Source organism: Engraulis encrasicolus, chromosome 14, assembly GCF_034702125.1.
Source record: "Engraulis encrasicolus isolate BLACKSEA-1 chromosome 14, IST_EnEncr_1.0, whole genome shotgun sequence".
Lineage (NCBI taxonomy): Eukaryota > Metazoa > Chordata > Actinopteri > Clupeiformes > Engraulidae > Engraulis > Engraulis encrasicolus.
Genome location: NC_085870.1, coordinates 38,789,667 through 38,814,264, shown reverse-complemented (window position 1 = coordinate 38,814,264; position 24,598 = coordinate 38,789,667). Strand labels below are relative to the sequence as shown.

The 24,598-nt window shown below is 46.9% G+C and overlaps 1 protein-coding gene across 3 annotated transcripts in view; it reads left to right on the top strand.

The window, feature by feature from the left end:
- The first annotated feature begins 606 nt into the window (after positions 1-606).
- Positions 607-24,598, top strand: part of LOC134462601 (rho-related GTP-binding protein RhoA-D) — a 39,133-nt gene continuing 15,141 nt past the window's right edge. The window contains exons 1-2 of one of the 3 annotated variants that reach the window (XM_063215701.1): positions 607-820; positions 17,301-17,458. In XM_063215701.1, the coding sequence (XP_063071771.1) occupies positions 17,303-17,458 (156 nt within the window). In that variant the 5' untranslated portion in view covers positions 607-820; positions 17,301-17,302. Of the gene's footprint in view, positions 821-854; positions 1,312-6,177; positions 7,082-17,300; positions 17,459-24,598 lie in introns of those variants that run through there. The other 2 variants (XM_063215702.1, XM_063215703.1) reach the window with 2 other exon arrangements.

Here is a 24,598-nt window from a genome sequence, read left to right as displayed (position 1 = left end):
GTTAATATGGGTTGGCCATATTGGATTTGGCGGCCATCTTGAAAATTAATTATTTTTCGCTACGCCTCCAATGCTAATATTAATCAGCATATCAAGAAGGATATATGTACCAAATTTCATGCTTTTTACAACAACGTGTCAGGTACTTTCATTAATTTGGGTTGGCCATATTGGATTTGGCGGCCATCTTGAAAATTCTTAATTTTTCGCGACGCCTCCAACGCTTATATTAATAAGCATAGGAAGAGGTATATGTGTACCAATTTTCATGCTTTTACTCAAAAGTGCATGATCAATTCACCAATCCGCTGGACTATTAGTAGGCCTGTTATATTGGTCTATCAAGTTGGATTTCACACTGTGTTTAGTTTGGTATAATTTCATTATGCCGTCTTGTGCTGTAAGCATAGACATCATACCTAGGGTAGGCCAACTAACTTTTTATGAGAATGATTCAGGCCTATTCCGTTTATAAACTGTACATAACATCATTTGCCACCGCACTACAGGCAACGGTGCCTGCCTGCCTGCCCGTCTGTAACCGAGCACAGCTGCTGAGGATGATGTCATGATTATTAACAGTGGAAAGGGAGGGTTCCCAAGCATCCCAACAGCAGGCTGCCTCCTCCCCAACCAAGAGATTGGGCGCCAGTATCGCTGCCTTCCTTCCTATCAGTGGGAGGATCACCGTTTGCCAGCCGCCGCCTGACGTTCCTTAGCAATAGCCTACACCGCGTAATTCACTGCAGTGAAGCTGACAAGCAGGGCAAAGAAAACGGAAGAGCCAGAAAGGGCAAAAGCGGGGGAAAACAGAAATCAGGTAAGGGCAATCTGTGTAGCTGGTAACGATTGGAATGTAGTTGTACAGTCGCGAGGACAGAGGAATGGTCGCTGAAGAAGTAGCCTACTTTTCCTCGGTGTGGGGGAAAAAGTAGGTGGTGGCTCGTGACCAGAAGTAGTTCTAGCAAATCCGCAACTTGGCATGGAGGGTTACTTGCTCAGATTTTTAAACATCATTTAAACACGGATGGTCTATTTTTGTTACTTTCGTGCGTAATCCCATGCGTCTCATGTTGGTAACAAAACATAGGCTACTGGGTCGAATGTATCCTTGAAATCGCAACAGTATCGACTCTACACTCCACTGGTGGCAACAAGTCTTTAAGTGTTACTTTAGACTGCTAAGCGGCTCTCTGCTCTGCTGCGGTAACATAGGGCGTTGTACTGGTCCTCTGCTAAAGGTTGCAAAGATTGTGTTTTAAGAAACGACTTCAACTTTGCTCTTGGCGACACCCGGTCAAGCCTTTTTTGGTAAGTTCATTTGTGATCTGTATGAGTTGTCTGTTTTTGTCTTCGCCGAGTGTAGAACATACCAAGCGTTAGGGCGTTGTTTGATTCCTGTCGGAGCTGAAAACACCCTTGTGCTGAGCAAAAGAAGTGTTTGCCGAAGGAGTCGTAAACCATTGAAACTTGACGCTAAATACTTAAAATATTACACAATATGCTTACAATGGTCAATAGAAATATAACTACAACAATGATTGTATGTTTCAGGGTCCCCCAGATAGCACGCGCATACGGTGTTAATAAGGATACTTGTTGAAACCAAGTCGGGAATGCGTAGATGTTGTCTATTTATAGTGTAGTGGACAGACTGTCACGGTTTTGTCGTTTGTGTCCAAAAACATGTAGCGTAGACCATCTGTGTGGTGGTTCTAGGCCATAAGTATTTGCCAACATCATTAACCCTCGCTCTTCTGATCGCGTTGTCCAGATAACCCCATCCACCTTTTAAGAAATGGTGAGCTATTGGAATTTGTTATGACAACCTGTAAAGAACTCCATGTAACTTGATGCATGGGCTACCATAGGTGAGGTCATCATGTAGCCTAGACTACCAAATGGTACAGATTTTAACATGATTTTGGATGGCAGAGGGTACTGATATGAAAAAAGTCTGGTTAAAATTAATGAAGTTACAATTTAAATTGAAATTATAAGTTAAACGTATCAGAAGCAGTAGACTTAATCTGAAATATGTATTTTCATTTCTGGAGTGAGTGCACAATGGAAGTTCAAAATTGTGGTAGTGGTTTTGGAAGATTTCAATCCAAGGTGGTCTGTTGAACCCCCCGTCCCCCAAATCAACAGCTTGCCCATCAGGCAGTGTGACACATGCCATATGAACACCACTGTGTGTCAAAAACATGTCACCGATGATTGGGATGTCATCATTCTTCTTCTTGGGGGTGACAAAACGGCGGCAGGTCATCCCCATGATGTGTCACAGGGACAATTTAGCCCCAATCTGCTCCTGCTCGCACAGCCCACACCAGTCCACAGCCAGACAAATGAGTCATTGCAATGATTGTGACTGAGAGAGTGGGCCTGGGCGACGACGCACCTTCTGTGGAAGGTAATGCGATCGCTTGAGGGGTTTTTTTTTTTCGTCAGAGATGAACGCGTTCCAAGGCCTCGTATCTCATCTCAGATCAATTTGAGGCAAAGAACCAGTCATGCCCCTTACCCTCCACCGCCACGTCCACTCCCACCCCCACCAGCATCCTCCAAGCCCCAGCCTCCCACGCCTTCTGAAAACTCCCCACTCTGAACGGCTCTGCTCCCCTCTACTCTCCTCAGCAACCCTTGACTGCCTCTTCACCTTTCATTACCACGGGCCGAGCTCCCAAGTGTTGCTGGGGATGGGGATGGGAATGGGCCGATCTGTGGGAGGCTGATAACATGCAGGCCCCAGGTCGACCTGTTGGAATGGATGCTCACTGCAAGACCTCTCCTCTCCTCCTCATGGTGTGTGTGTACGCGCGTGTGTGCGTACGTACGTGCGTGTGCGCGTACGTACGTGCGTACGTGCGTACGTGCGTGTGCATGTGGTGAGGTCAGGAGAAGGTGGCGTGCATGACTTACAGAGGGGAGTAAAGCACAGGGGAAATGGTACAACGCGGGTGTTGCCATGACATGAATGATTACGATCTCGAGCACTGAATCTTTTTAGACGTGTTGAAAGTCCATAATTGTGCCGCCGTGACACTGCTTCGCTTCTTGTTACAGTAAATTTGCAGTGTATAAAGGTGACGCACCTGCTTTTAAAGCACATGGTGTGTCTGCTATCTGGATTGATACTTTGCCCCTGCCCATGCCTTGCCGATATGGGCCACTAAATAACATGCTGACTGCATAGAACATAAAGCAGCAATGTGCCATGATTTCTCACACCCCACTCTTTGCAATTATGCAACCAACCATTAGTCCTGGACACAGAATTGGACCGCTCTGAATAAATGGTACTCTAGTCTCAGGCAGTCTTGCCACCTACTCGCCCCACACATTTGTGGCTGGTTTTGGTATGTGCCTGCCTGCCATTTCACCTGAATCAAAGCTGCTGTCAGAAATTGCACTAAATTGTTATCCAGGCAGACCTGGTGCATGTGATTGAATGGCACTCGGTTCAGGCCCAGTCAAGGCTAGAAGGCTAAGACAGTGCTTGAATGCTGAATGTGGGTGTCCAGGGTGATCACTTCCCTCAAGTGCCTCTGTGGACTGTAAGTCATACTGCTCCAATCTGCTCACCCAGTTCATCAATACCTATTTGGCTCAGCTGGGCGCATCAGACCGCTCAAAACTGCTCTGAACGGGCTCTGAAATCATTTATTTCGGCCACTTTTCAGCGCCTTTATTGCAGAACAATTAGATATTTATGACCTGGTAGGTGATGAGGTGCCATTACGTCGAGATTAACAGCTCTATTGAACTTAATAGCCTTGCACTCGCACTGCTGCCCTGGGGGGAGCCAGCCAGGTAACTGAAAAAGGCTGAACGGAAAATGGAATATGACAAGTGTAAAGACTGAGCCAGCCACATTTGGATGGTTATTTGTGTTTCAGCCTGTGTTTGCAGCATGAAGCCCATCTGAGATTGTGCTGAGGGTGGGGAAAATGTATGGCACATTAGGGCTGTTTGTGGAGCTTTGATAGTTTACACATGATAGTTTACACATGGGCAGTCATGGGTGAGCGGTTAGGGCGTCAGACTTGCATCCCAGAGGTTGCCGGTTCGACTCCCGACCCGCCAGGTTGGTGGGGGGAGTAATCAACCAGTGCTCTCCCCCATCCTCCTCCATGACTGAGGTACCCTGAGCATGGTACCGTCCCACCGCACTGCTCCCCAGGGGGCGCCACTGAGGGCTGCCCCCTTGCACGGGTGAGGCATAAATGCAATTTCGTTGTGTGCAGTGTGCAGTGTTCACTTGTGTGCTGTGGAGTGCTGTGTCACAATGACAATGGGAGTTGGAGTTTCCCAATGGGCTTTCACTTTCATGAAGATGCTGGGATTAAAAACCTAAGTGAGTGAATGTCTAGGGCAGTCTAAGTCCCCCTGTGAATCTAGGACAGTCAAAGTCACTGGAATCTGCTAGAATACTGTTTTTGCGTTTCATGTTTTTCATGTTTTTGCTTTTATAACTTGCTGTATGGTGGTTTGGTTGTTGGGATTGGATGTTTTGATCCCTTTTCATTTTCTACTCACTGGTACGTTTTGCTTGAGGCCTACTATTTCAAGAACCTGGGGTGCAGTGCATGATGGGGCTGTGGGAAATGAATGCCTCTTTTCCACTGCCGGTTTTCTGGTAGGCCTACAGCTTGACACAGCGCGACTCGGCCGCCACTTTCTGCTTACAATTGAGCTGTGTTGTGCCTATTTGAAAAGCAAAAAGTGGTGTCCGAATTGCGCTGTGTTTGCCTACCCAAAAGCCTGCAGTGGAAAAGAGGCAAAGATGGTCATCCTTGTTTTTATGGCCCGTCACGTCACTATAGTTTGGGCAGATCATGGGAAATAATTGAATAGTTCAGAGCCTGACCAGATGTGCTAACCCCAACGTAAGGGGTAGCCTAGCATAAGCCAATGTAAGGAGCCGTGTGTCTTAGTTTTTCTGTTCTCAACAACAAACCCCACTTGAAGGATGTTTGCCGCATATCCAGTCGAGTAACTAAACCTGCTTTCCAGAGTAGCGCCTTGGGCACTGAATGGCATATATGAGAACATGAACAGGTACCTCAGCTGACTGATCCTGAAGTTTTTCATGCTTTTGAGACTGTTGCAACTCATTTCGTTCCCCTGTTTTCCCATTTGGATGTACATGGGTATGTTAATGGCACTGTATTTCCCCAGTAGCCTCATCCAGCCTCTTCTCCTCCATAAACAGCAACGCGGGACAGGGGAAGAAGGACTTGAGCGGTTCTCGTTTGTTTTCATTGGAATGTAAACTATGCGGTCTGATCACTTTCCGGCTTCCTGCCGTGCCGTTTGGCAAACGGTTTTAAGGTTGGAGAGCGAGCCTTCATCTCATCTAAACCCCCATGGCAGAGTTGGAACGGGAGCTTGGCCAAACACGGGTTTGTCAAGGCACCCAAACACACTGAGTCACGCCTTACCATTGAAGCGCATCTCCTCCATGACCAGTTCTTTTCAAGAATCCACCTGGTGACGTGAGGAAGGTCTCTCTCTCTCTCTCTCTTTCTTTCTTTTTTTCTTTTTTCTTTCTTTTTTTCTTTCTTTCTTTCTTTCTTTCTTTTTTTTTTCTTTTTTTCTTTCTTTCTTTTTCTTTCTTTCTTTCTTTTTCTCCTCCTTGTACCCATCACAGCTAGCTCCGTATTAAAATGAATCTTCGGCCTTCCTCTGTTGACAAAGGGTGGTTCTGGTGTCGTGGGCCGCGATGTTTGACACAAATCATCTTTGTCCTCGCAGACAGTGCGGTAATGAAACAAGACACTCTGTTTATGCTGGGAGCAGCTCATTCCACTCTTGGCCTCGTTTACGCTGATTCCCGAACTGCCGCTTGCCTTGCTTGCTTGCCTGGCTATTTGTTTTATTATCACCATGTCCTAAGAACCTTTTGTCATTTCCCAGAACAACGCTTCCATGATTTGAACCCGAAACCCCCACCCACCCACCTCTCCTTCCTCTACCGGAAAGAGTAACACCAGGAAGTACACTTGCAGCTTTGATTCCTGAGGGTCTGGGGGTCTGGCCTGTGTCCTACGTGCTGTAAACACTCAACACAATTTGTCAGGCACGTAAAACAAAGAGACCGCAAATGAATAACTCTCAGCAGTCCTCTCTCTGCACCCCGCACAACCCCCCCCCCCCATCCACCCAAACTGACAAGTTTGCTCATCCAATTACGAGTACAGAGGAAAGGCATCTACTGTGCTACTGTGCCCCATTTGTGACTGACATGCTCTCCCCAACATCACCACTGCCACCCCTTCTTGTTCGCATGATCTGCCCTGTCGTGCAGAGCTGGTAATCTGGCATACAGGGTATTTTCCTGGTGGGCAGACAGTCCTCAGGGGCCTATGATTTGGTTTTTTTGGTTAGTTTGTTTCATATGTTCTTTTAGAGACTTGCCCACAATTTTGAAGGGGCGGCCCATCAGTGCATTCTTTATATATAAGTGGACTGAGGCCATCGTAATTGTTGTATTGGGGTCGGGGTTAGGGGGATGGTCAATGCCAAAAATGCCCCGGCCGGTTTGTGGTCCCAGTCCAGCACTGCTTTCGTGGGTATGAGAGTAGGGCTTTATTCGCCCTGTAACCGTTGAAGAGCAGAGCTGTTGCTGCCCCACCCCTGCAGGTCCACCAACGGGGCCAGCTTGCTTGCCCTGGTTGCATAACCCCAGCTCGCTCAGCCCTGGCTGCCTCCTCACAGCAGCAGGAAACGTTGGAGCAGGGAACAGGCGGCTGATTGCCAGGAAGGACAGGGCAACAGTGGGGACCTACGAGGGCTCTCCTGTTTGCTCGCTCTTCTGTGTGTCTTGTACTCGAGTCGTGTAACCTTTTTTTAAAAAGAAAACATTGCTCAGAAAAGCAGTTGTTTATTATTTTTTACGGGAGTACAGGAGATTGCATCAACGCTCGTGATCGGAAGAGTGGGGAAACGAAACTTTGAACTTCTACTTTGTTGGCTAGAAAGATTAGAAAAAAGTTAAAAACATATTTTGGCGAAGAGAGGAACTTCACAAGATCTGAATTGAGAAAGCAGTTGGGAGAAACTAAGCAGGACTAAGGTATGTATTAGCTTTGGATCTTCTCCACCCCTCTTAACCCTCATGCATCTGTCATTAACTCTGATGACTGTCTGCCCTTGTCAAAGTTGTGACCTCTATTGCTGTCACAGAGAGGCCATCTCATCAGTGAGATGATAGAAAGTGTTGAAGTGTTGTTGTTGTGGGTTAGGTAGGGAGTGTGTGAGGAAAGAGAGAGACGAGTCTGTCAAATTTTTATTGCTGTGGCACTGAAAGAGGGCTAAGTACGTACGCTGAGTCAATAGCCTTGGTCTCATTAGCCGCGCTTCAGCGGCCCGGGGCCGCCCGGGGCTCAGGAGAGTGGCCGGCTCGGAGCTGCCGGCCCGGGCCATTTTTTGCCTGATCGGACTCATAGCCGACCCCAGGCACATTCAGGTACACGCCTTGTTTGTGAAACGTCAGTCGGGCACAGCCCACTTTCGCCCCAAATCACAGAAGGACAACAACAGAACGACAAAGGAGGAGAATAAAATGGAGCAAACTCTGCTGGAGCAGGTCGCCGTTTGGCTCGTAGCCTACGGACAAAGACGACAAGAACTGCAAAGAAAATGGCTTGCCTTTCAAGAACAGTTTTATTACATGGCAAAGTTGTCGATTCAGAAGCTGTATGGGACGCAGCGCATGTTAAGAAGACAAAGACGCATGAAAATACGAGCAGCTCGACAACTGAGAGTGAACAGAAGGAGACGTGCGAACATGCCCAGTTAATCCCCCCAATCGCGCACAGAAGCATGAGCCCCGGACATAGCGAGACATGAATGTGCAGGTAATTGAATAAGTTACGTGAAAGGAGACCAAATCCCTGAGACATAGCACCTTCATCAGTTGCTATAGAAAATTATATCATAGCCCCGGACATAGCGACACACCCCCTCGTTGCGGCGTGCCACCTGTCTATTCATTCATGTTATTTCCATCCATTTGACATTAAAGCCCTTGTGTAAATTTCAAACTGTGTTTGGCGATCAGTCTGAAACGTGCGATATAGCCTACCAGACCTTCGGCGATAATAGCGCAAAAGCTAAATAAGCCGACATAAATGTCATGTGTGAGTATTTGTGAGACACTTTTTATTGGTGTCCAGTGGAAAGCATGCCAAATCACGATAATGGCACAAGAGTTGGCGGCTAAAAGCAGAAAAAAGCCGACATGACTTAGCTATGACATCCCAAGTTTAAGTGTAGTGGTGCCCATGATCCGATAACAACAAAAAAGTTATGTTGACTAAATAACTTTAAAAACACAAACAGAAGTGCCAAGGTTGCATCCTATGAAATTATGCCATAAGAAAGCCAAACACCCCAAACTAATGCTTAACCATAATTTGCCCAGAATTTAGCGATAAGTCCCCCATGCAGCCACATTTTTACACAGAGGTTGACCCCGCCTCCGAGCCTCGGCGGTGCTTGCTGGCCCATCGAATTCGACGGGCCAGGGAAATCGGCCCTTAGCCCCACAACCTGGCCCGGCGGCCATCTTTAGCACCTAGCCCCCTTTTGATGAGATCACCGTCAGCCCCCTTTTGTCCGGGCCAGCCCGGGGCTGGCCCTGCAATGAGACCAAGGCTATTGAGAGTTGGTGGTGTTTTTCCACCCAAAATGCACTCCTCCGTTCCGCCGTACCCAGGCTCCCAGCGTTCATAAACTGCTTACTGTACAGTACATCACCAGGCCATAGCACAGCACTGTTGGAGTCCACAATTGCTGTTTAACTGTTTATTTTACCGGCAGACCATAAAATCTTGGCATTTTTAAGGGGCCTTTTGAAAGCAATCCAGTTTTATTGTTTGAGGATTCGCAAAAATAATGTTCATTCGAAGCAGATGCTGAAAAGAACAACATTTGTTTTTTTTCTTGGAAAGCATCGCAAACATTGTGTGCATGAGGGAAATCTGTGTGTAAATCAACTGGATTTACATGCAATATAAACCATTTACTTCCCCCTTAGCTCAGTTCAAACTCTGCTTACTTACTCACAGGCTGAGAAGGTCTTGGCCTCACTGTTGTCCCTGCAATGTCCATTTATGTGTGCGAAGACAAACAAGTCATAAGGCTTATCGCCTGGGTCCCTCTGCGCATTTTTATGGGGGGTGGTTGTCTGTCAGTCGGATTCCGCTTTCGCTATCAGCACCAGCGGGGTTTGTCAGAGGGAACGGGTTCAAAGGTCATCTGTTTTAACCAGTGGTTGCCAACGATGTGTGCTAAGCCGCTTGCATAAAGGGATCATGTTTTAGGTACCGGGGGAACGCTTTAACTTTGCAACACTTTCCTGGCCCTAATAAGCACGTTTGCGTCCTTACTACACATGCATGCGTTACACATACACAAGCTGGTTCCCAGCCACCCCCTCATGTCCTGGGCTTCTCGGCTCAATGTAAACACTTGGTCATGGTGAAACATTCCTCACGGGGGTGTGCGAATACGAGGAGCCGCGCAGTGCAGTGAAGTCGACCCTGGTCACTCACACAGACCTCAACCCTGACCACTCCCAGACCTCAGTTTGTCTCAGTAACCTCTGGGATGGTGTAGTGAGGATGAGAAAAGGGTTAGCTTTTCAATTGGTTTGTCTTGACATGAGACGTTTGTTTCCTGGTCTACTGCTGACAACAGACGTTTGAAGTGTTCCCAGACATGTGTAGTCTATGTCTTGCAGTTGTGGGTGGGTTGTGTCTTTCCTTCCACTTCTAGAGGTGGAAGGTGTTTTTCTCTGTCTTCATTTTACTTTCAAATTGAATTGTTGGTGCTGACATAATCAATACGGGGTGGGTGAGTACACAGAGAGATAAATTGTCTCTGTGAGTTGATGAAATGAACTAGTATGTCCCTGTCTTTAAATATTGTTTGGGCTTTTTATTGCCTTTATTTGACAGGATAGTGAAGGTAGTGACAGGAAGTGAGTGGGCAGAGAGAGATGGGGAAGGGTTGGCAAAGGACCTGGACCGGGAGTCGAACCCGGGTCATCTGCACAGCAAACGAGTGCCCTACCATTTGCGCCACGGTAGGGCTAGTATGCCCCTGTCTTTCAGCAGCACTGTAGCAGTAACTGGATGTAAGGGACAGAATTTTCAGTCCTTTTCAGGAGCACAAAAGGAGGTTTGTGGGTCATCACTCTTGAGAGTGAGCGAGTGAGCGCATTGCAGGCATCGGTGCATCTTCATCCTCATGCTCTTGGTAGGCCATCTTGACACATCGCTGCCCAAAGTGAACACGGCGTAGTAGTCCATGATTCTGGTGAAGAACCGTTGGAAAGTTTGTGCAGTAGCACAGATTCAGTAACACCCTTCACTTACTGCATATGATTGCAAATGGCTCGTTTGCTGGAATTTTTTAACCACTGTGTTCATTTTCCATCGACAGGCCAATGCCTGTGCACACGTCTTTGCAACAACATCAACAACCTCTTTGTCACCCTGTTCCGGCTCGTTGACTGAACTTGTTTTTTGTGGAAATGCACAAGTAAGTCAACTGAGAAAATGGATAGCCTAGAGATCTCTAAAAGCGCATCGTGTTTGAATATTACTTAAATGTGTAAAATGTATGGTCACTGGGGGCAAGGGTATTGTTGCGCTCTAGATGTTTAGAAAAATAAGAGTAGAGCAGACGTTTCAGGTTGCTGCCATCATCAGTTCTCACGTGAGCGTCTGAAACGTATGGTCACTGAAAGAAGTGGGGTCTTTTCATTCTTAGCCTACTTCCTTTTGGTGTATGCAATGCCCATGTTTAAGTGATTGTTATGAGGCAGAGTGGTATGTAGTGTCGTTTTCTTCCAGTTTGTCTGTGTAACTGACCAACAAGAAGAACTAGTTTGATTTCAAGCCATGTCATTCGCTTGACATTCCCCAGTCAAGAGGAAATCTTGGAATGTCCCAAAAACATTGACAAGAAATCCCATTACGGCATGAAAAACACTGCACCAAAAATAACTACAGGAAATGACGCAAGATTCCATCAACCACTATCTCCATGCATTTTATCATCATTATTGTGTGTTTGTGTTGTTATATTTGTTAGTCATACATTCCTGTCAGCTGTCCCTTGGAACAAAACATTTCCTTTTCCCCCTTAGATGGGTGGGACAGCTATGACGTTGCCCGTTGGCTGTAGGTATTGGGTTGCTGCTCGATGACTGGTACCTACCCAGCGTTAAAGAGAGCGAGAAAGAGAGAGGGGGGGGGGGTGGCAGGGAGGAGTGTTAGGCTTTCCAAGTTGCCTTCCCCACAGCTCTGGATTTTGGAGTCCACTTCCAGGAACAAGAGCCCACACAAACATAGTCTGGCCGAGCAAGAGAGTGAGTGCCATAGCACAGCACAGGGGGGTTGGGGAAGGACTGGTTTGGTCTCTCTGTGTGAGTGTGAGAGTTGGTGTTTTCCTCTACTCAGACCTCGTGTTAGCAAACATTCTTATTAGACCGTCTCTGGTGTTGGCTCTGATCAGGTGAGAAGTTGCTGCTCATTCTGATGCCCTCCAAGGTCTGCATGTGTATCATCATGACTCACCGACGTCTTTGATTAACTTACAGTTTTGAATTAGTTTTGTGAAAACATGAAATAACAACAGTGTCAAAAGTGTGAGTCAGAAGGCCCTCAAGATTAAATGTCGTTTCAGTGTTATGCATTATGGGACATTTCAATGTGGAGGTCTTATTATAATGAATACAGAGGGGTTTCTTTAGTCCCATTTGAAGGACATCCAGTGTACATAATAATGGGTTATGCTTATGGCTTTCAAATGGATTTTAGTAGGTGGTCGGTTAAATATCTTGTCACCTGAGCATATATGTGGTAGGATTTGGATGCCTAATTTGGGTGTAGGAGGCCTGTTGCCATAATAGCAGGGTAATGGTTTATTGTGCAAAATCCAAGTATAGACTACATGTCACTGTACCGAGGCGAAGAAAGGGATTTGGTGTTCTAGGGAGTGAAGCCATAAGATTAAGGAAATTATCTCCCCAGTATTGCAGCTTGCGTTATTTTGGTGTTTAAATAATTTTGCCCTCACTGACACCTGTAATGTCTATTATGTACTGCATGTTAGGGATGCAAATTATCGATTAATTTATCAATCGTTAGATGATTGACCTTATCGATCGCTTGATTAATTGATAAGCGCATCTTCCCCAACCCAATTAAATCTAAAGTAGACTAAAAAAATAAAAATAGAAAAAAATGCTAAAATGCTGAATTTAAATTGATTTCTATTTATATCATTTAATCCAAAGGTGATTGAAATTTTCCCACTCTACAACCCTCTTCACACACACACTTTGTCATGCCCATTTCGCCTGGGTCTCTCGCCAGTTGAGTTGGCAATTAATTGCAATTCATTTTATTGATTGGATTAACATTTTAATGGACAATTAGTTAGTTAATTAGTAAGACAATTAGTTAATCGATTAATTGTTGACATGCCTAATTTATGTATTGCCCTGGCTGTAGCACCAAGCCTGCAGACCTGAGTTTGGTCTGGCAAAGGTTCCAAAGACAGGAAGTTCTCATCCGTGGAATGCACCTTTTCCCATGAAATCATACTGCATGTTGGCATGCTACTAGACAACGCTACACCAATCAGAGTCTCAGACTGAGAACTCAGACTCAGAATGATTTTGTGAAGAAAGAAAGATGTTTTCATTGGATCCCTATTTTCAGTCAATCTGATTTGAGTGGCCCAGTGGAATGTTATCGGTCTCCTGCTCTCCTCTTTACCAAGTGGTCGTTTTCTTCCACTTCCTGGTAGGAATGTTCTGCTTTCCCTCAGACTACTGCGTGTAAAGACAGAGCCCGTCACTGACAGCAGTGTAAGCAGGTGGAGAGGAAAGCAGCTATTCCTCTGATAATGGCTAGAGCCAGGGCCTCTGACAGCTTTAGCTGGGCCCAGGACAAAGTCATCTGAAAGGGCCCCCACACCCAATACATTTAATATAATGAGATTGAGGACCCAATTATGGGCCCCCCATTTCGCTGGGCCCGGGACAGATGACCCCCTTGTCCCCCCCCCCTTCACTGGCTAGAGCAAGTCTGCAGTCACACTGCACTATCACCAAACAGGAATGACTGCAAAGTTTAGTGGCAAGCGAAACTGGAGGGAAAGCACACGGTGTACTTTTTCCAGTAAGTGGCGATGGAGGAAACTGGTCCGATTCTCCACGGTCCAGCTCCCTCCACCACTTGTCGATGATGGCGTCGGGTGTGCACGTCGTCTGATGATGATTTCCCCCGGTAGTCTTCATCTGAGTCACATCCCCATTGCCGTCCATTACACACAAGGCAACACCCGACAGGCAGTCTCTCTCCCAGAGGAGACAACTGTGTAAAAATAAGTGGATAACTTAATCATGACATGAAGACGTCAGTGTATGGCGCTCGTGCTTGCACTCACATGGGACAGCCGTGGATTAATGGTTTTAGAGAGGTGGTCTTCAGATCAGAGTGTTGCAGGTTCAAATCCCACCTTTACCTCTCCCTACTGCACCTTCATAGCTGATGTGCCTTGAAGTTGAACAAGACACCTAAACCCCATATTGCTCCAGGGACTGTAACTAACACCCTGTAAATAAATGTACGTCACTCTGGATAAACGCATCAGCTAAATGTAATGTAACACACACACACACACACACACACACACACACACACACACACACACACACACACACACACACACGAGTGCATGCATCACAAAGGGGAGCAAGGGAGAACATACAGGTCAGACCTAGTACTGTCTTAATCCTCTTCTTGGGTTTTCACTTCAGTGAGAACGAGGTTTCTTGACGGGGGCGGTTTGCAGGGGAGTAACAGAATGGCACTGCCAGCAGCCTGGACAGGCAGGCAGGCAGGCAGGCAGCAGCAGCTCCTGTGGCCATGATGGTGGGCAGAAGTTGCTGAGTGGGAAGACATCTGTGGCAGCCCAGTAGCCTGGCGGGCTCCAAAATAATTTGTTTGGTTTATTTATTTTTTTATTCGCTCGCTCGCTCGCTCACTCGTTCGCTCGTTCTTTCTCTCTTGTCCTCTCTCTCTCTCTCTCTCTCTCTCTCTCTCTCTCTCTCTCTCTCTCTCTCTCTCTCTCTCTCTCTCTCTCTCTCTGAGCAGCGCAGGGGTGATAAGTGGCTGTTTTGGTGACGGGCCAGACTGCAGCAGGGAATGTCTGACGGATTAGGCCGAGAGATGGAGAAGAGAGGGAGGGAGGGAGGGAGGGGGGAGAGAGAGGGATTGAAACAGAGTGAGAGAAAGAGGGAGGTGGCAAAGCAGATGGGGGTGTTAGGAGACGATGGGACTGGGGAGAAGTGGAGGGGGGGGTGTTGCAGGCCAAAATGCACAGATGCGCCCAGCCTGTGCCACCCATTCATCATGCCTCTGCTCCAAGCCATCCCCCGCCATCACTTCCTGCCCAAGCCCATAGCAGCAGTGGCAGCGGCAGGCAGGGGGGGCTCTAAGTGCCGCAGAGCACTCGCCAGCCCACCCCCATCACCAATCACCATCGCACCACCCAAAAATGGCCCGCCGGCTCTTGAGGTGGCATGGCCGGCATGTGGGTAAAAATGCCATAGCACTGTGAACCGTGCGCACTGCGCACCATGCACACACACACACACACGCACACGGTGTCACAACACAAAGTGAAAGAGTCTCTTGGGGTCGCGCTCGCTTAGTAGGGAGATTAGTGCTGCCGACAGTGATGATTTTTCACCCTAATGGCATGCAGTGTTTTTCGGGTGGTGGCAATTTTTCACAGTGACATCGTTCCCCCCCGTACGGGATCATTTGATGGAGAAGTGGTGGTGGGGGTGGGGGTGGGGATGGGGGGGGGGGGGGGGTTCTCTGGTGCAGTCAGGAGGATTTTACCAATGTTGCATATCAGTCTGAGAAACATCACTCAACCAAGACCAAGGGCATTCTGGGAGAGAGGGGCATGCATGTGTGACACACACACACACACACACACACACACACACACACACACACACACACACTTCCCCTCACTGCTTCAAAGAGGGTACTTTCTCATCAAATGTTTTTAGTCATTGAGGCTAATTTCCATTTTCATAGGCTTTCCGAGCATAATTATGCCACGTACGCTCTCGCTGATAAAAAGGCACCAAAAAAACCATTGCGAGGACTAGAAATGGGGAAGCCTTGGGTGTCTATGTAATCCTCCCACTTCTTTCCTCCTCTCTCCTAGTTCTCAACGCGCCGCCACAGCTCTCTGCTTCTCTGAGTGGCCCTCTGTCTCTCCTAAACAACACTGGTGCTACTGCGTGCGCGTGTGCTGCTTCACCATCCGTCCTCATTTCAGAGAAAGGTCGCCCGCCCACCTCACCTGTGCAATGCAGTATGTGCCAGCAAGTGCTGCCTGATCTGCACACAATGCCTGGACACGCAGAAATTTGCATGAGGGTTTTGTCTGTGATTATACGGGTGCCCTTTCACAGAAAAAAAGGCATTGGCACCTCACGAATGCAGGGTATCCGTATGCATGAAGCATTGATCTCCACATAATCTCGGTTTCTGGTTTGAGAGGCGATCCATCTGACCTGTGGAGGTCTTGTAATTAACCTGTAATCTCCAGAGGATAGATTGGCATTTTGGAAAGGCAGTGATATTAATATTGAATCCTGTTTTGCTTTTCCCCCCACCCATCTCTTCTCCCTTCTTCCCTGATCTTGTTGCTTCAGCCTACATGCACACCGGGATGTATGTCGTTGCTATTTTTGTTTGAAGGTGACTAAGGCTCGAGCGTGGCAGAAATGTATGAAGGAAAAAAACACAAAGGAGCGACATTTCCCTGCGTACTTCCGAAGACAGCTGGGTCGGCTCCTCTAAGTGCTGGCCTGTCCTCGCTGCGCTGCCTGCGCTCTCGTGATGTATCGCCTCCTGTCCGGGTTTGTTCTCTTTTGCAGCACGGACCTTTTTTTCCAAACTGGGTCACCCTGCTGTGCTCACTGAAAGCCGCAGTGTATGCATATCCACCAGTTAAATCATCTTCCTATCCCAAAAAGAAATGGTGACTGGAGCCGTCTGATCCTCCATGTAACCATTCTTTCATACTGGCACCATCCGCCAAATGGACGTGTCTGACTGTTAGGGGTTTGTCTTTCAGTGTATAGACTATACATGCAGTCTGATTGGCTGTGGGAACCATCACAGCCAGAAAAGTTGCTGGAGGAAACTGAGCCAACGGAACTGATGGGCCCACGCTTCGCCTGTTTCGCGTCCGCCCTACACACAGTCAATAGGATCTATCGGATTGGACAGTGCCAGTGTGAACAAAAGGTTGTTTGCAGGCTTGTGATTTGGCGATGTCCGTCCGGCCTTGAGGCAGAGGTAGCAGGATGAGGCAGACTCCTCAGGGCCCCATTGTGATGGAAACCCCCCAGACGGTGAGGCATGATTCACACAAACCGGCCATTAGCTTGTCTGTCAATGCGACATCCGCTTTTAGAAGTCCACCGAAAGCATCCCCCACCCCCCAAACAAACCTGTGGTCAAATGATCAGCAGATGGGGTTAAATTGTAGAAGTACTTTTTCTAAATTAAAGATTTTGTTTGCTGCAACACCTGCGGTACAGTAGATTTAAAGAAATTCTGCTTCCCAGGCCATGTTGTTGATTCTTAACAACTTTGTAAACAACTTTTAAGTAAAGTAGACAAAAGGGACCACAGTCAGTCAGCCCTCATAAACCAACCGTGTCGCTGTGAAGTTGTTTGGTGCTTTCAGTTGTACTGCTGAGGGAAATGGCTTCTCCAGCTGTTTGGCTTTCCGGCCATTTTTGTACCCCGTCTTCCTGTCCGGCGTGTCGTGGCGACGAGGGGAGCGGAAAAGAAAGAACAGGGTGTGGTCGATGAGTAGCCTGATCCCTCTCCCTCTCCCTCTCCGATCTCAGCTCCCTCTTACAGTATACATGGCCACAGTCTATGTCCCAGTTTTGCAGAGCTTTAAAAGGATCTCCTCTTGTTATACTGGCGGTACGACAGCAACTGTATCTGTGTAGGCCTATGTGTGTGGGAGAGACAGAGCGCAGAAAGTGTATGTGGATACTGTGTCCGAGAGTCTACTCATTCTTAGCCCTTAACAGTCTCTCAAAGTATTGAGAGTCCATACAGCCACTCTTGTCATCCTTTTTGTACAAGTGTCTCTAAATTGTCCTGTTCATTATGCATACTGTGGTGATGTAACGCTCTCCTGTGTCTGTGGCCCCTCTTGTTCAGATATGGCTGCCATCCGGAAGAAGCTGGTGATCGTGGGGGATGGAGCGTGCGGGAAGACCTGTCTGCTCATCGTCTTCAGCAAAGACCAGTTCCCCGAGGTCTACGTCCCCACCGTATTTGAGAACTACATCGCCGACATCGAAGTGGATAGCAAGCAGGTTGGTGTCCCCCAGTCCCACTGCTCAGGTTTTGGTGGTAGCCATGGCTTAATGGGTAGCCTCACAATGCACATAGTTTCACCAGTGAGACGCGGTAATAGTCATTAAGAGGTTAACTACCAAAGTAGTACAGTACTATGACATAAATGCAGGGATTTAGTAATGCACAATAACTTGCTCCTTGCCATTCTGGTAACAGCAAATTTCTAACGCTGTGTCTTAACGGGTTAAGGATATGGGCTTTAGATTAGAGGGGTGGCAGTAGGGTTGAATGCCACCTTTCCACTGCACTCCTACCTCACTCCATGGCTGCGGTGCCCTTGTGCAAGGCACCTAACCCCACACTGCTCCAGGGACTCTAACCAATTCCTTGTAAATAACTAACTCACTTTGGATAAAAGCCTCAGCTAAGTGTAATGTAATTGTACTACTACGCTGCTCACCGTTATGTAGGGCCAGTGTGTATGTTTTGATATGGGTTTAGGCCTTTTTGTTTATGTTGCGCTCCGGCTGTGGTTCTGGGGTATGTTTCTTGACAACATCATTGCAATCCAAGTTAGCAACTTACTTGGTTGCAATGCAATTTCTCATTGGAAACCTAGTTGTGATTTGCTAACTGGTTAGCAACGATGCTTTTGAGAAACGGGGTCCAGTAGTCTCTTGTGTACCCCTAGACAACGTGCATCAGTCTTGTTGGGCCGCAATGCACTCTGTTGCTGAAGGCAATTGCCAGTATAGGGCAGCAACTAGTTCTGTTAAAATAATATTTTTAATATTGGGTCATATTCAATTAATTAATTTAATCTAATACTACATCGCAGTGGATAACCGTAGTTTCATTGAATCTGGACTCTAATCCACAAATGTACAAATAAAAAATGTACAAATTAGAGTATCAGATGGTGATAATTAAATTGTGGCAAGAAGGCAGTCAGACCTTTTTGGTTTAGGATTGTGTAGGTCTGTGCATGGGCACGCACGCACGCACGCACGCACGCACGCACGCACGCACGCACGCACGCACGCACGCACGTACGCTGGTCAGTACTCATACTCCTCGTTCAGAACGTTTTTTTTCTCATGCAGCTGCCCAGCCAACTTTCCAAAGTTTTTGCTTGAACCCTCTGTCCTTCAGTCCTTAGCATGATCCATAATCTGATGTGAGGGCTTTTCTTTTTTTTATATAACTTTATCAAGCGAACTCGCTGACCCCAACCCCAACCCAGCCCACCGCTTCCTGACAGCGCGACAAATTTGGCCAATCAGCAGGAACCATCAGGAGACTCCAGTTAGTGCTCCACTTTTTTTTTTTGGCTTGGTCCACAAGGGAGCGAGAGGGAGAGGTCCTGTAGCACAGGCAGGGGGTGGGTCATGAGAGTGGAGAGGAGCTGAGGAGAGTGGAGAGAGGACAGGAGTGGAGTGGAGCCGAGCCGAGCCGTGCTTTCCTCTGCTGCATTTGTATCCACTTGTTATGGTGTTCGATGGGGGTGAGCAGGGCTCTAAACTAACACTGGCCAAATGCTGGTGAAATTTCAGTTTGGCTGGTAGAAAAGACCCAATTACAAGCCTCTCTCACTAGGGGTGTAAATCACAGCCTTCATGACGATACGATACATTATCGATTTCTTAAATCAGGGATTCGATTTTTTTTCCGATACTTAAGAATTTCCCACGATATGATGCGATTCGGTTCGATTCGATTTCTTCCAATTACTTTTCCACTACTATTGTATTATGGAGCTAGGGCATTTCACAGGGGCCAGCGATTCGATTCTTACGAAAGCCCCACGATACGACGCGATTCGATTAAATCGCCGGCCGATACTTCCGATACATCGATACATTTCGATTTTATTTACATCCCTATCTCTCACCCATTACTGAGTGTGTATTTGACTTGTAAGGTTAACATCTACTAGCCATTTTGGCTGGTGGTGAAAAAAGTTATTTTAAGGCCCTGGGGGTGAGTTATGGTATAGCAGCAGACCCTCTACTCAAAAGCCCCCCTTCCTCACCAACATTCCCCTTTGGAAAGCTCCAAGACACCCCCCCTCCACACGTCCCTCCTCCTAACTGAACTGACCACCAACTGCACAGAGAAGGAGCTTGGTGGTGAATAACAGGAAATGGCCGCACTCCCCGGTTTCCTGTTCAAACTGGGAAGCGTGGGATGTCTGGCTGTCCCCTTTTTTTTTTTTTTTTGGGACCCCCACGCCACCCAGTCCACCCCTTTCCCCTCTACCCTCTCCAGCCCTCCCTCCCCCGTGTGATAAACGGATCGCCTCATTTCCTCCCTGCCTGTGGGGGGAGAGAAGGGTGGAAGAGGGATGGCATTGTTTTTCATTACAGGAAATGTTGAGCTCAGGATTTGAGTTCTGTTGCCATGCGACTCGTGCAGCTTATGGTGGCAACTCCCAAACACACACACACACACACACACACACACACACACACACACACACACACACACACACACACACACACACACACACACACACACACACACACACACACACACACACACACACACACACACACACACACACACACACACACACACACACACACACACTGAACCTCCTCAGGCTCCTCATTTTTTGGGATTTATTGGCCACAGATGAGCGAACTTGGCAGTGCTGTGCAGCCCCACACCCCAAATGTTGAGTTCTGTCCTCCTCTAGGACCGCTCACTTTCTCATACTCACACCCCCTGCCCCCTCTCTCACCTTCTGAGAGGCTCGGACATGAACAAAATAGAAACACTTTTTTCCTTGTTCTGTTTCTCACACACACACAGACACACACACAGACACACACACACACACACACACACACACACAGACACAGACACACACACTCGTGACTAATACACATACAGGCAGAACGAAAAGAGGCTCCACTTTTTTGTTCCACTTTCCCCCCAAAAGTCTCTCTCTCACACGACACACACACACACACACACACGACACACATGGAAAAGTACCCCTATCTCTCTCTCTCACACACACACACACAGCACACACACACACAGCACACACACACACACACACACACACACACACACACACACACACACACACACACACACACACACACACACACACACACACACACACACACACACACACACACACACACACACACACACACACACACACACACAGCCAACCTGCTTGCAGTGCAGGCTCATTACTCAAGCAGGGCCCGTGGTGGCTGCCCACGCTTTGTTTAAGCCCTGTGGATGGCTACGGCTATTTCGGGAACATTGAGTAATACCTGCTTCCTGTGGCCCCGCACTCACTCGCCTATCGCCTATCTCCCTCTATCTTGCCAGGCGTTCTCTCTCTCTCTCTCTCTCTCTCTCTCTCTCTCTCTCTCTCTCTCTCTCTCTCTCTCTCTCTCTCTCTCTCTCCCTCTCACTCTCTCTCTGTCTCTCTCTCTCTCCCTCTCACTCTTTCTCTGTCTGTCTCTCTCTCTCTGTCTGTCTGTCTCTCTCTCTCTCTCTCTCTGCGGTGATGATGCTTGAGCTGCTCGTCCCCTGGAAAGCATCTATCAGAGAACCAGCAATCACCCCCCCCTCCCCGAAAAAAAGCACCCAGTCACCCCCTACAGTGGGTATCTTTCTGTGAGGCAGACGAAAGGTATCTGGCACGATTTGCCATGTCACTTCTTAATCAAATTGAAGCCATTAGGTCGCAAGTGATTGGATGATGCCAAGGCAACCCCCCACCCTTGGCTGCTACTCATCTCCATCTCCCGCCCCACCCTCTCCTCTCCTGTCCTCTCCTGTCCAAGGCTTCTCTTCACCCTCCCCAGCTAATGAGGCAGAACCAGGACTGAGAAGCCCCCCTCACCTCACGAGCTCCACCTCACCTCACCACCTCACCAGCTCCACCTCCTCCTCCCTCACCCTGGGAGGCTGGGAGTCGTCCGGTCTCGTCCTGTCCCGTCCACTTTACAGCAAGGGTTGTAGTCACACTAGCCAGTAGGGGTGTACAAAGAAATCATAGAGGCAATGCATCACGATACTTCATAATAATAATAATAATACTTTCGTTTTATATAGCGCCTTTCAAAACACCCAAGGTTGCTTAACAAGGTGTTGTGTAGGAATGTATGTATGTGTGTGTGTGTGTGCGCTTCCGTGCGTGAGTATGTATGTGTGTGCATGCATGTAAGTGAATGTGCTTGTGGAACTATTTTCATGATATACCACACTGATTCATGACGATCGATAAATTAATAATAATAATATCAAATTTGCCACTGGTTCGTTTTGTTCAGTAGAGAGATTTCTGTCGCAATGGCGTCTCTCTCCCAGATGCTAAAATGCTTAAATGAAATAAATGGGACTTATGAATGCTATATAGAAACTGACAGAATAAGCTGTATTTCTACACATTTACTGAAGTAAATATCGCAATGCATCACGATGGTACATGAATCGCATCGTGGCAAGTGTATCATGATGCGCATTGAATGTCAACCCCTTGCCAATACCCACCCCTAGTAGCCAGCCATTCATGTTTTTTTAGTATGATTCCCCTTCACCATTCCCACATGACGCACGACATCCAGCAGTGATTCTCCAGACAAAATGGAGGCTGGTCCTATAATAGGCAAGTCGGTGTCAAGGCTGATGCCACTTTCAGTTGGGTGCATTATTCGATTTTTTTTTTCTTTTTTAAATGAGTGGCTGAATATGAGCTGTCACAAAAGTCCCCTCGCCTCGACCTAAGGGTTCCATTTTAAGGGTTTGTTTTAAACTTTTCAGAGCATAAACTGCGCCACTGTGACTATTTGGGAGTTTCAGCTGGTAGGGAGGGACTGGACTGTAGGGTAGTGGGGGGTGGGGTGAGTCTGGGGAATGTTGTGTCTGCTGCTTTCTAAATGATGAATCCCTTGGAAAGGGCCCTCACATGCTACTAATTCTTCCATTTTAAGCCATGACTGGTCCCAGTTGGAATCGTCCGAGGCTTTTATTTTTTTTCTGCACTTCCTCCTTTTTGTTGTGTGTTTATTTTCAAGTCCCAGGGGTAGGTTGGGGTTTGTTTGTGTGTGTGTGTGTGTGTGTGTGTGTGTGTGCGTGTGCGTGTGTTGAGAGGGTGTGGGGGTCTTTCTGTGGAAGGGTCAGTTGTGGGGTCCTGGCTAGAACATTTTTGTAAAGCGGTTTCCTCTTTTTGAGTGTCTCCCTCCACAAACACACACACACATACACACGCACTCATACACATTGTACATTGACACACATGCTAAAGCATGTGCTGCAGTTCACCCACCCCTATATCCCTCTCTGGTTGTAATAATTGAGATGGTTACTCCCTCTCCTCCACTAGTTTAACATTAACTCAAGCACGGACATATTGCTCCCACATGGAGTCTTTCATGTCTCGTGACGTTATACTACAGGAGTGAAATGAAGTTATTGTAGCTATTGGCATGTAATGGGAGAACCTAGCTGAAAATTCCTCCCACGAGTCCCCTCATTTTTTTCCCTGTTGTGTTGTTGTGATATGTTATTTCTCACCCCTATTTTAGAGGGTTTATTTAGTAAGGATTGGCAGAAATACTCTGGATCCATATGCCCTCAGTGTTGTTAAGAATGCAGAGAAGACATCGGAAGGGGGCAGGAAGTGTAGTCGCACTGTTTTACTCCCATAATACCCATGTGAAGCGTATGCATATGCAAATACTTTGGTGTGCGTGTGGGATTTGAAATGCTTCAAAGTCCATGCTCAATTAACAGTAACCCACATTATGTCCGTCTGAATGTTGAATGCGTACTTCTGTAATCTGGACTTTTGTGACGCATGTACCGGTCGGGGTTTGTGTATTTGCGTATTTGTGTTTGTAAATGTGCTGCTCACGCAGTTGCTTATGTTTTGTGAAGGACAGTATTTAAAGTTCCTACATCACATCAGTATTGTGCATTTCTGTGTTTTTTTATTTTTTATTTATTTATTTATTTATTTTAAACAATTGTCTGGTCTTTTTATCTTATGTTTGGATAGTACAGTGTAGGAGTGGGCATTGGGTGATTCTATCACGATGCATTATGATTCATGTACTATTGCGATAGATTGTGATATTTACTTCAATATGTGTAAAAATACAGCTTATTTGTCAGTTGCTGTGTAGCATTCATAAGTCAGTTTATTAAAGCATTTTAGCATCTGGAAGAGGGCTGTCATTGCAACAGAAATATTACCTACTCCCTCTACTGAACAAAATCAACCAGCATATTCAGTTTTATTATTATTAATCGATTGTAATGAATGAATCAGTGCTGTGCAGTATATTGTGAAAATAAGCATTGCGATACATTGTCATGAATCGGTACATTGTATTGTGAAAATAAGTATCGCAATACATTGTCATGACGATATTTTGAACACCCCCAGTACAGTGAAGTTGGATCCTGGAAATGAGTGGGGGAGAGGGATGAGGTAGGGCTAGGATGTGACGCAGCCTGGATTTGAACCTGGGTCCCCATGTGCGTAGTGTACCAGCCTATACAGTGGTGCTCATATGTTTACATACCCCAGCAGAATATACGGTTTCTTGGCGATTTCTCACAAAATATGAAGGATTACACAAAACCTTTTTTTCACTCATTGCTAGTGACTGGCTTAAGACATTTATTAGCAATCTTCTGTGTTTACTCTTTCAAAACCATGGTCACAACCCAAACTACCCAAATGACCCTGTTCAAAAGTTTACACACCCTAGTTTCTGATACTGAATATGGGACAGTTTAACATCCGGGACCGCTCTAAATTGTTTGTGGTAGTTGTGGATAAGGCTCTTAATTTTCTCAGATGACAAAACAGCACATTCTTCCTGGCAGAATGGTTGTTTCCTATAATATCTTTGAGCCACTCAGGCTAAACCTCAAATGTGAGGTTCCAGCAAGACACCCAATGATGTTGAGATCAGGAGAGTGAGACGGTCGCTCAAAAACTTCATTTTATTCTTTCTGAAGCTAATAACAGGTTGATTTGGCTTTCTGTGTTGAAATATTATGTAAACATATGAGCACCACTGTATGTGGAGGGCTTGGTGCCCTGTTCCACAACACCCCCTACAGCATTGTGTGTTTCCAGGTGTACTCTGCTGCCGTGCGCGCTTGTGTTTATGCTG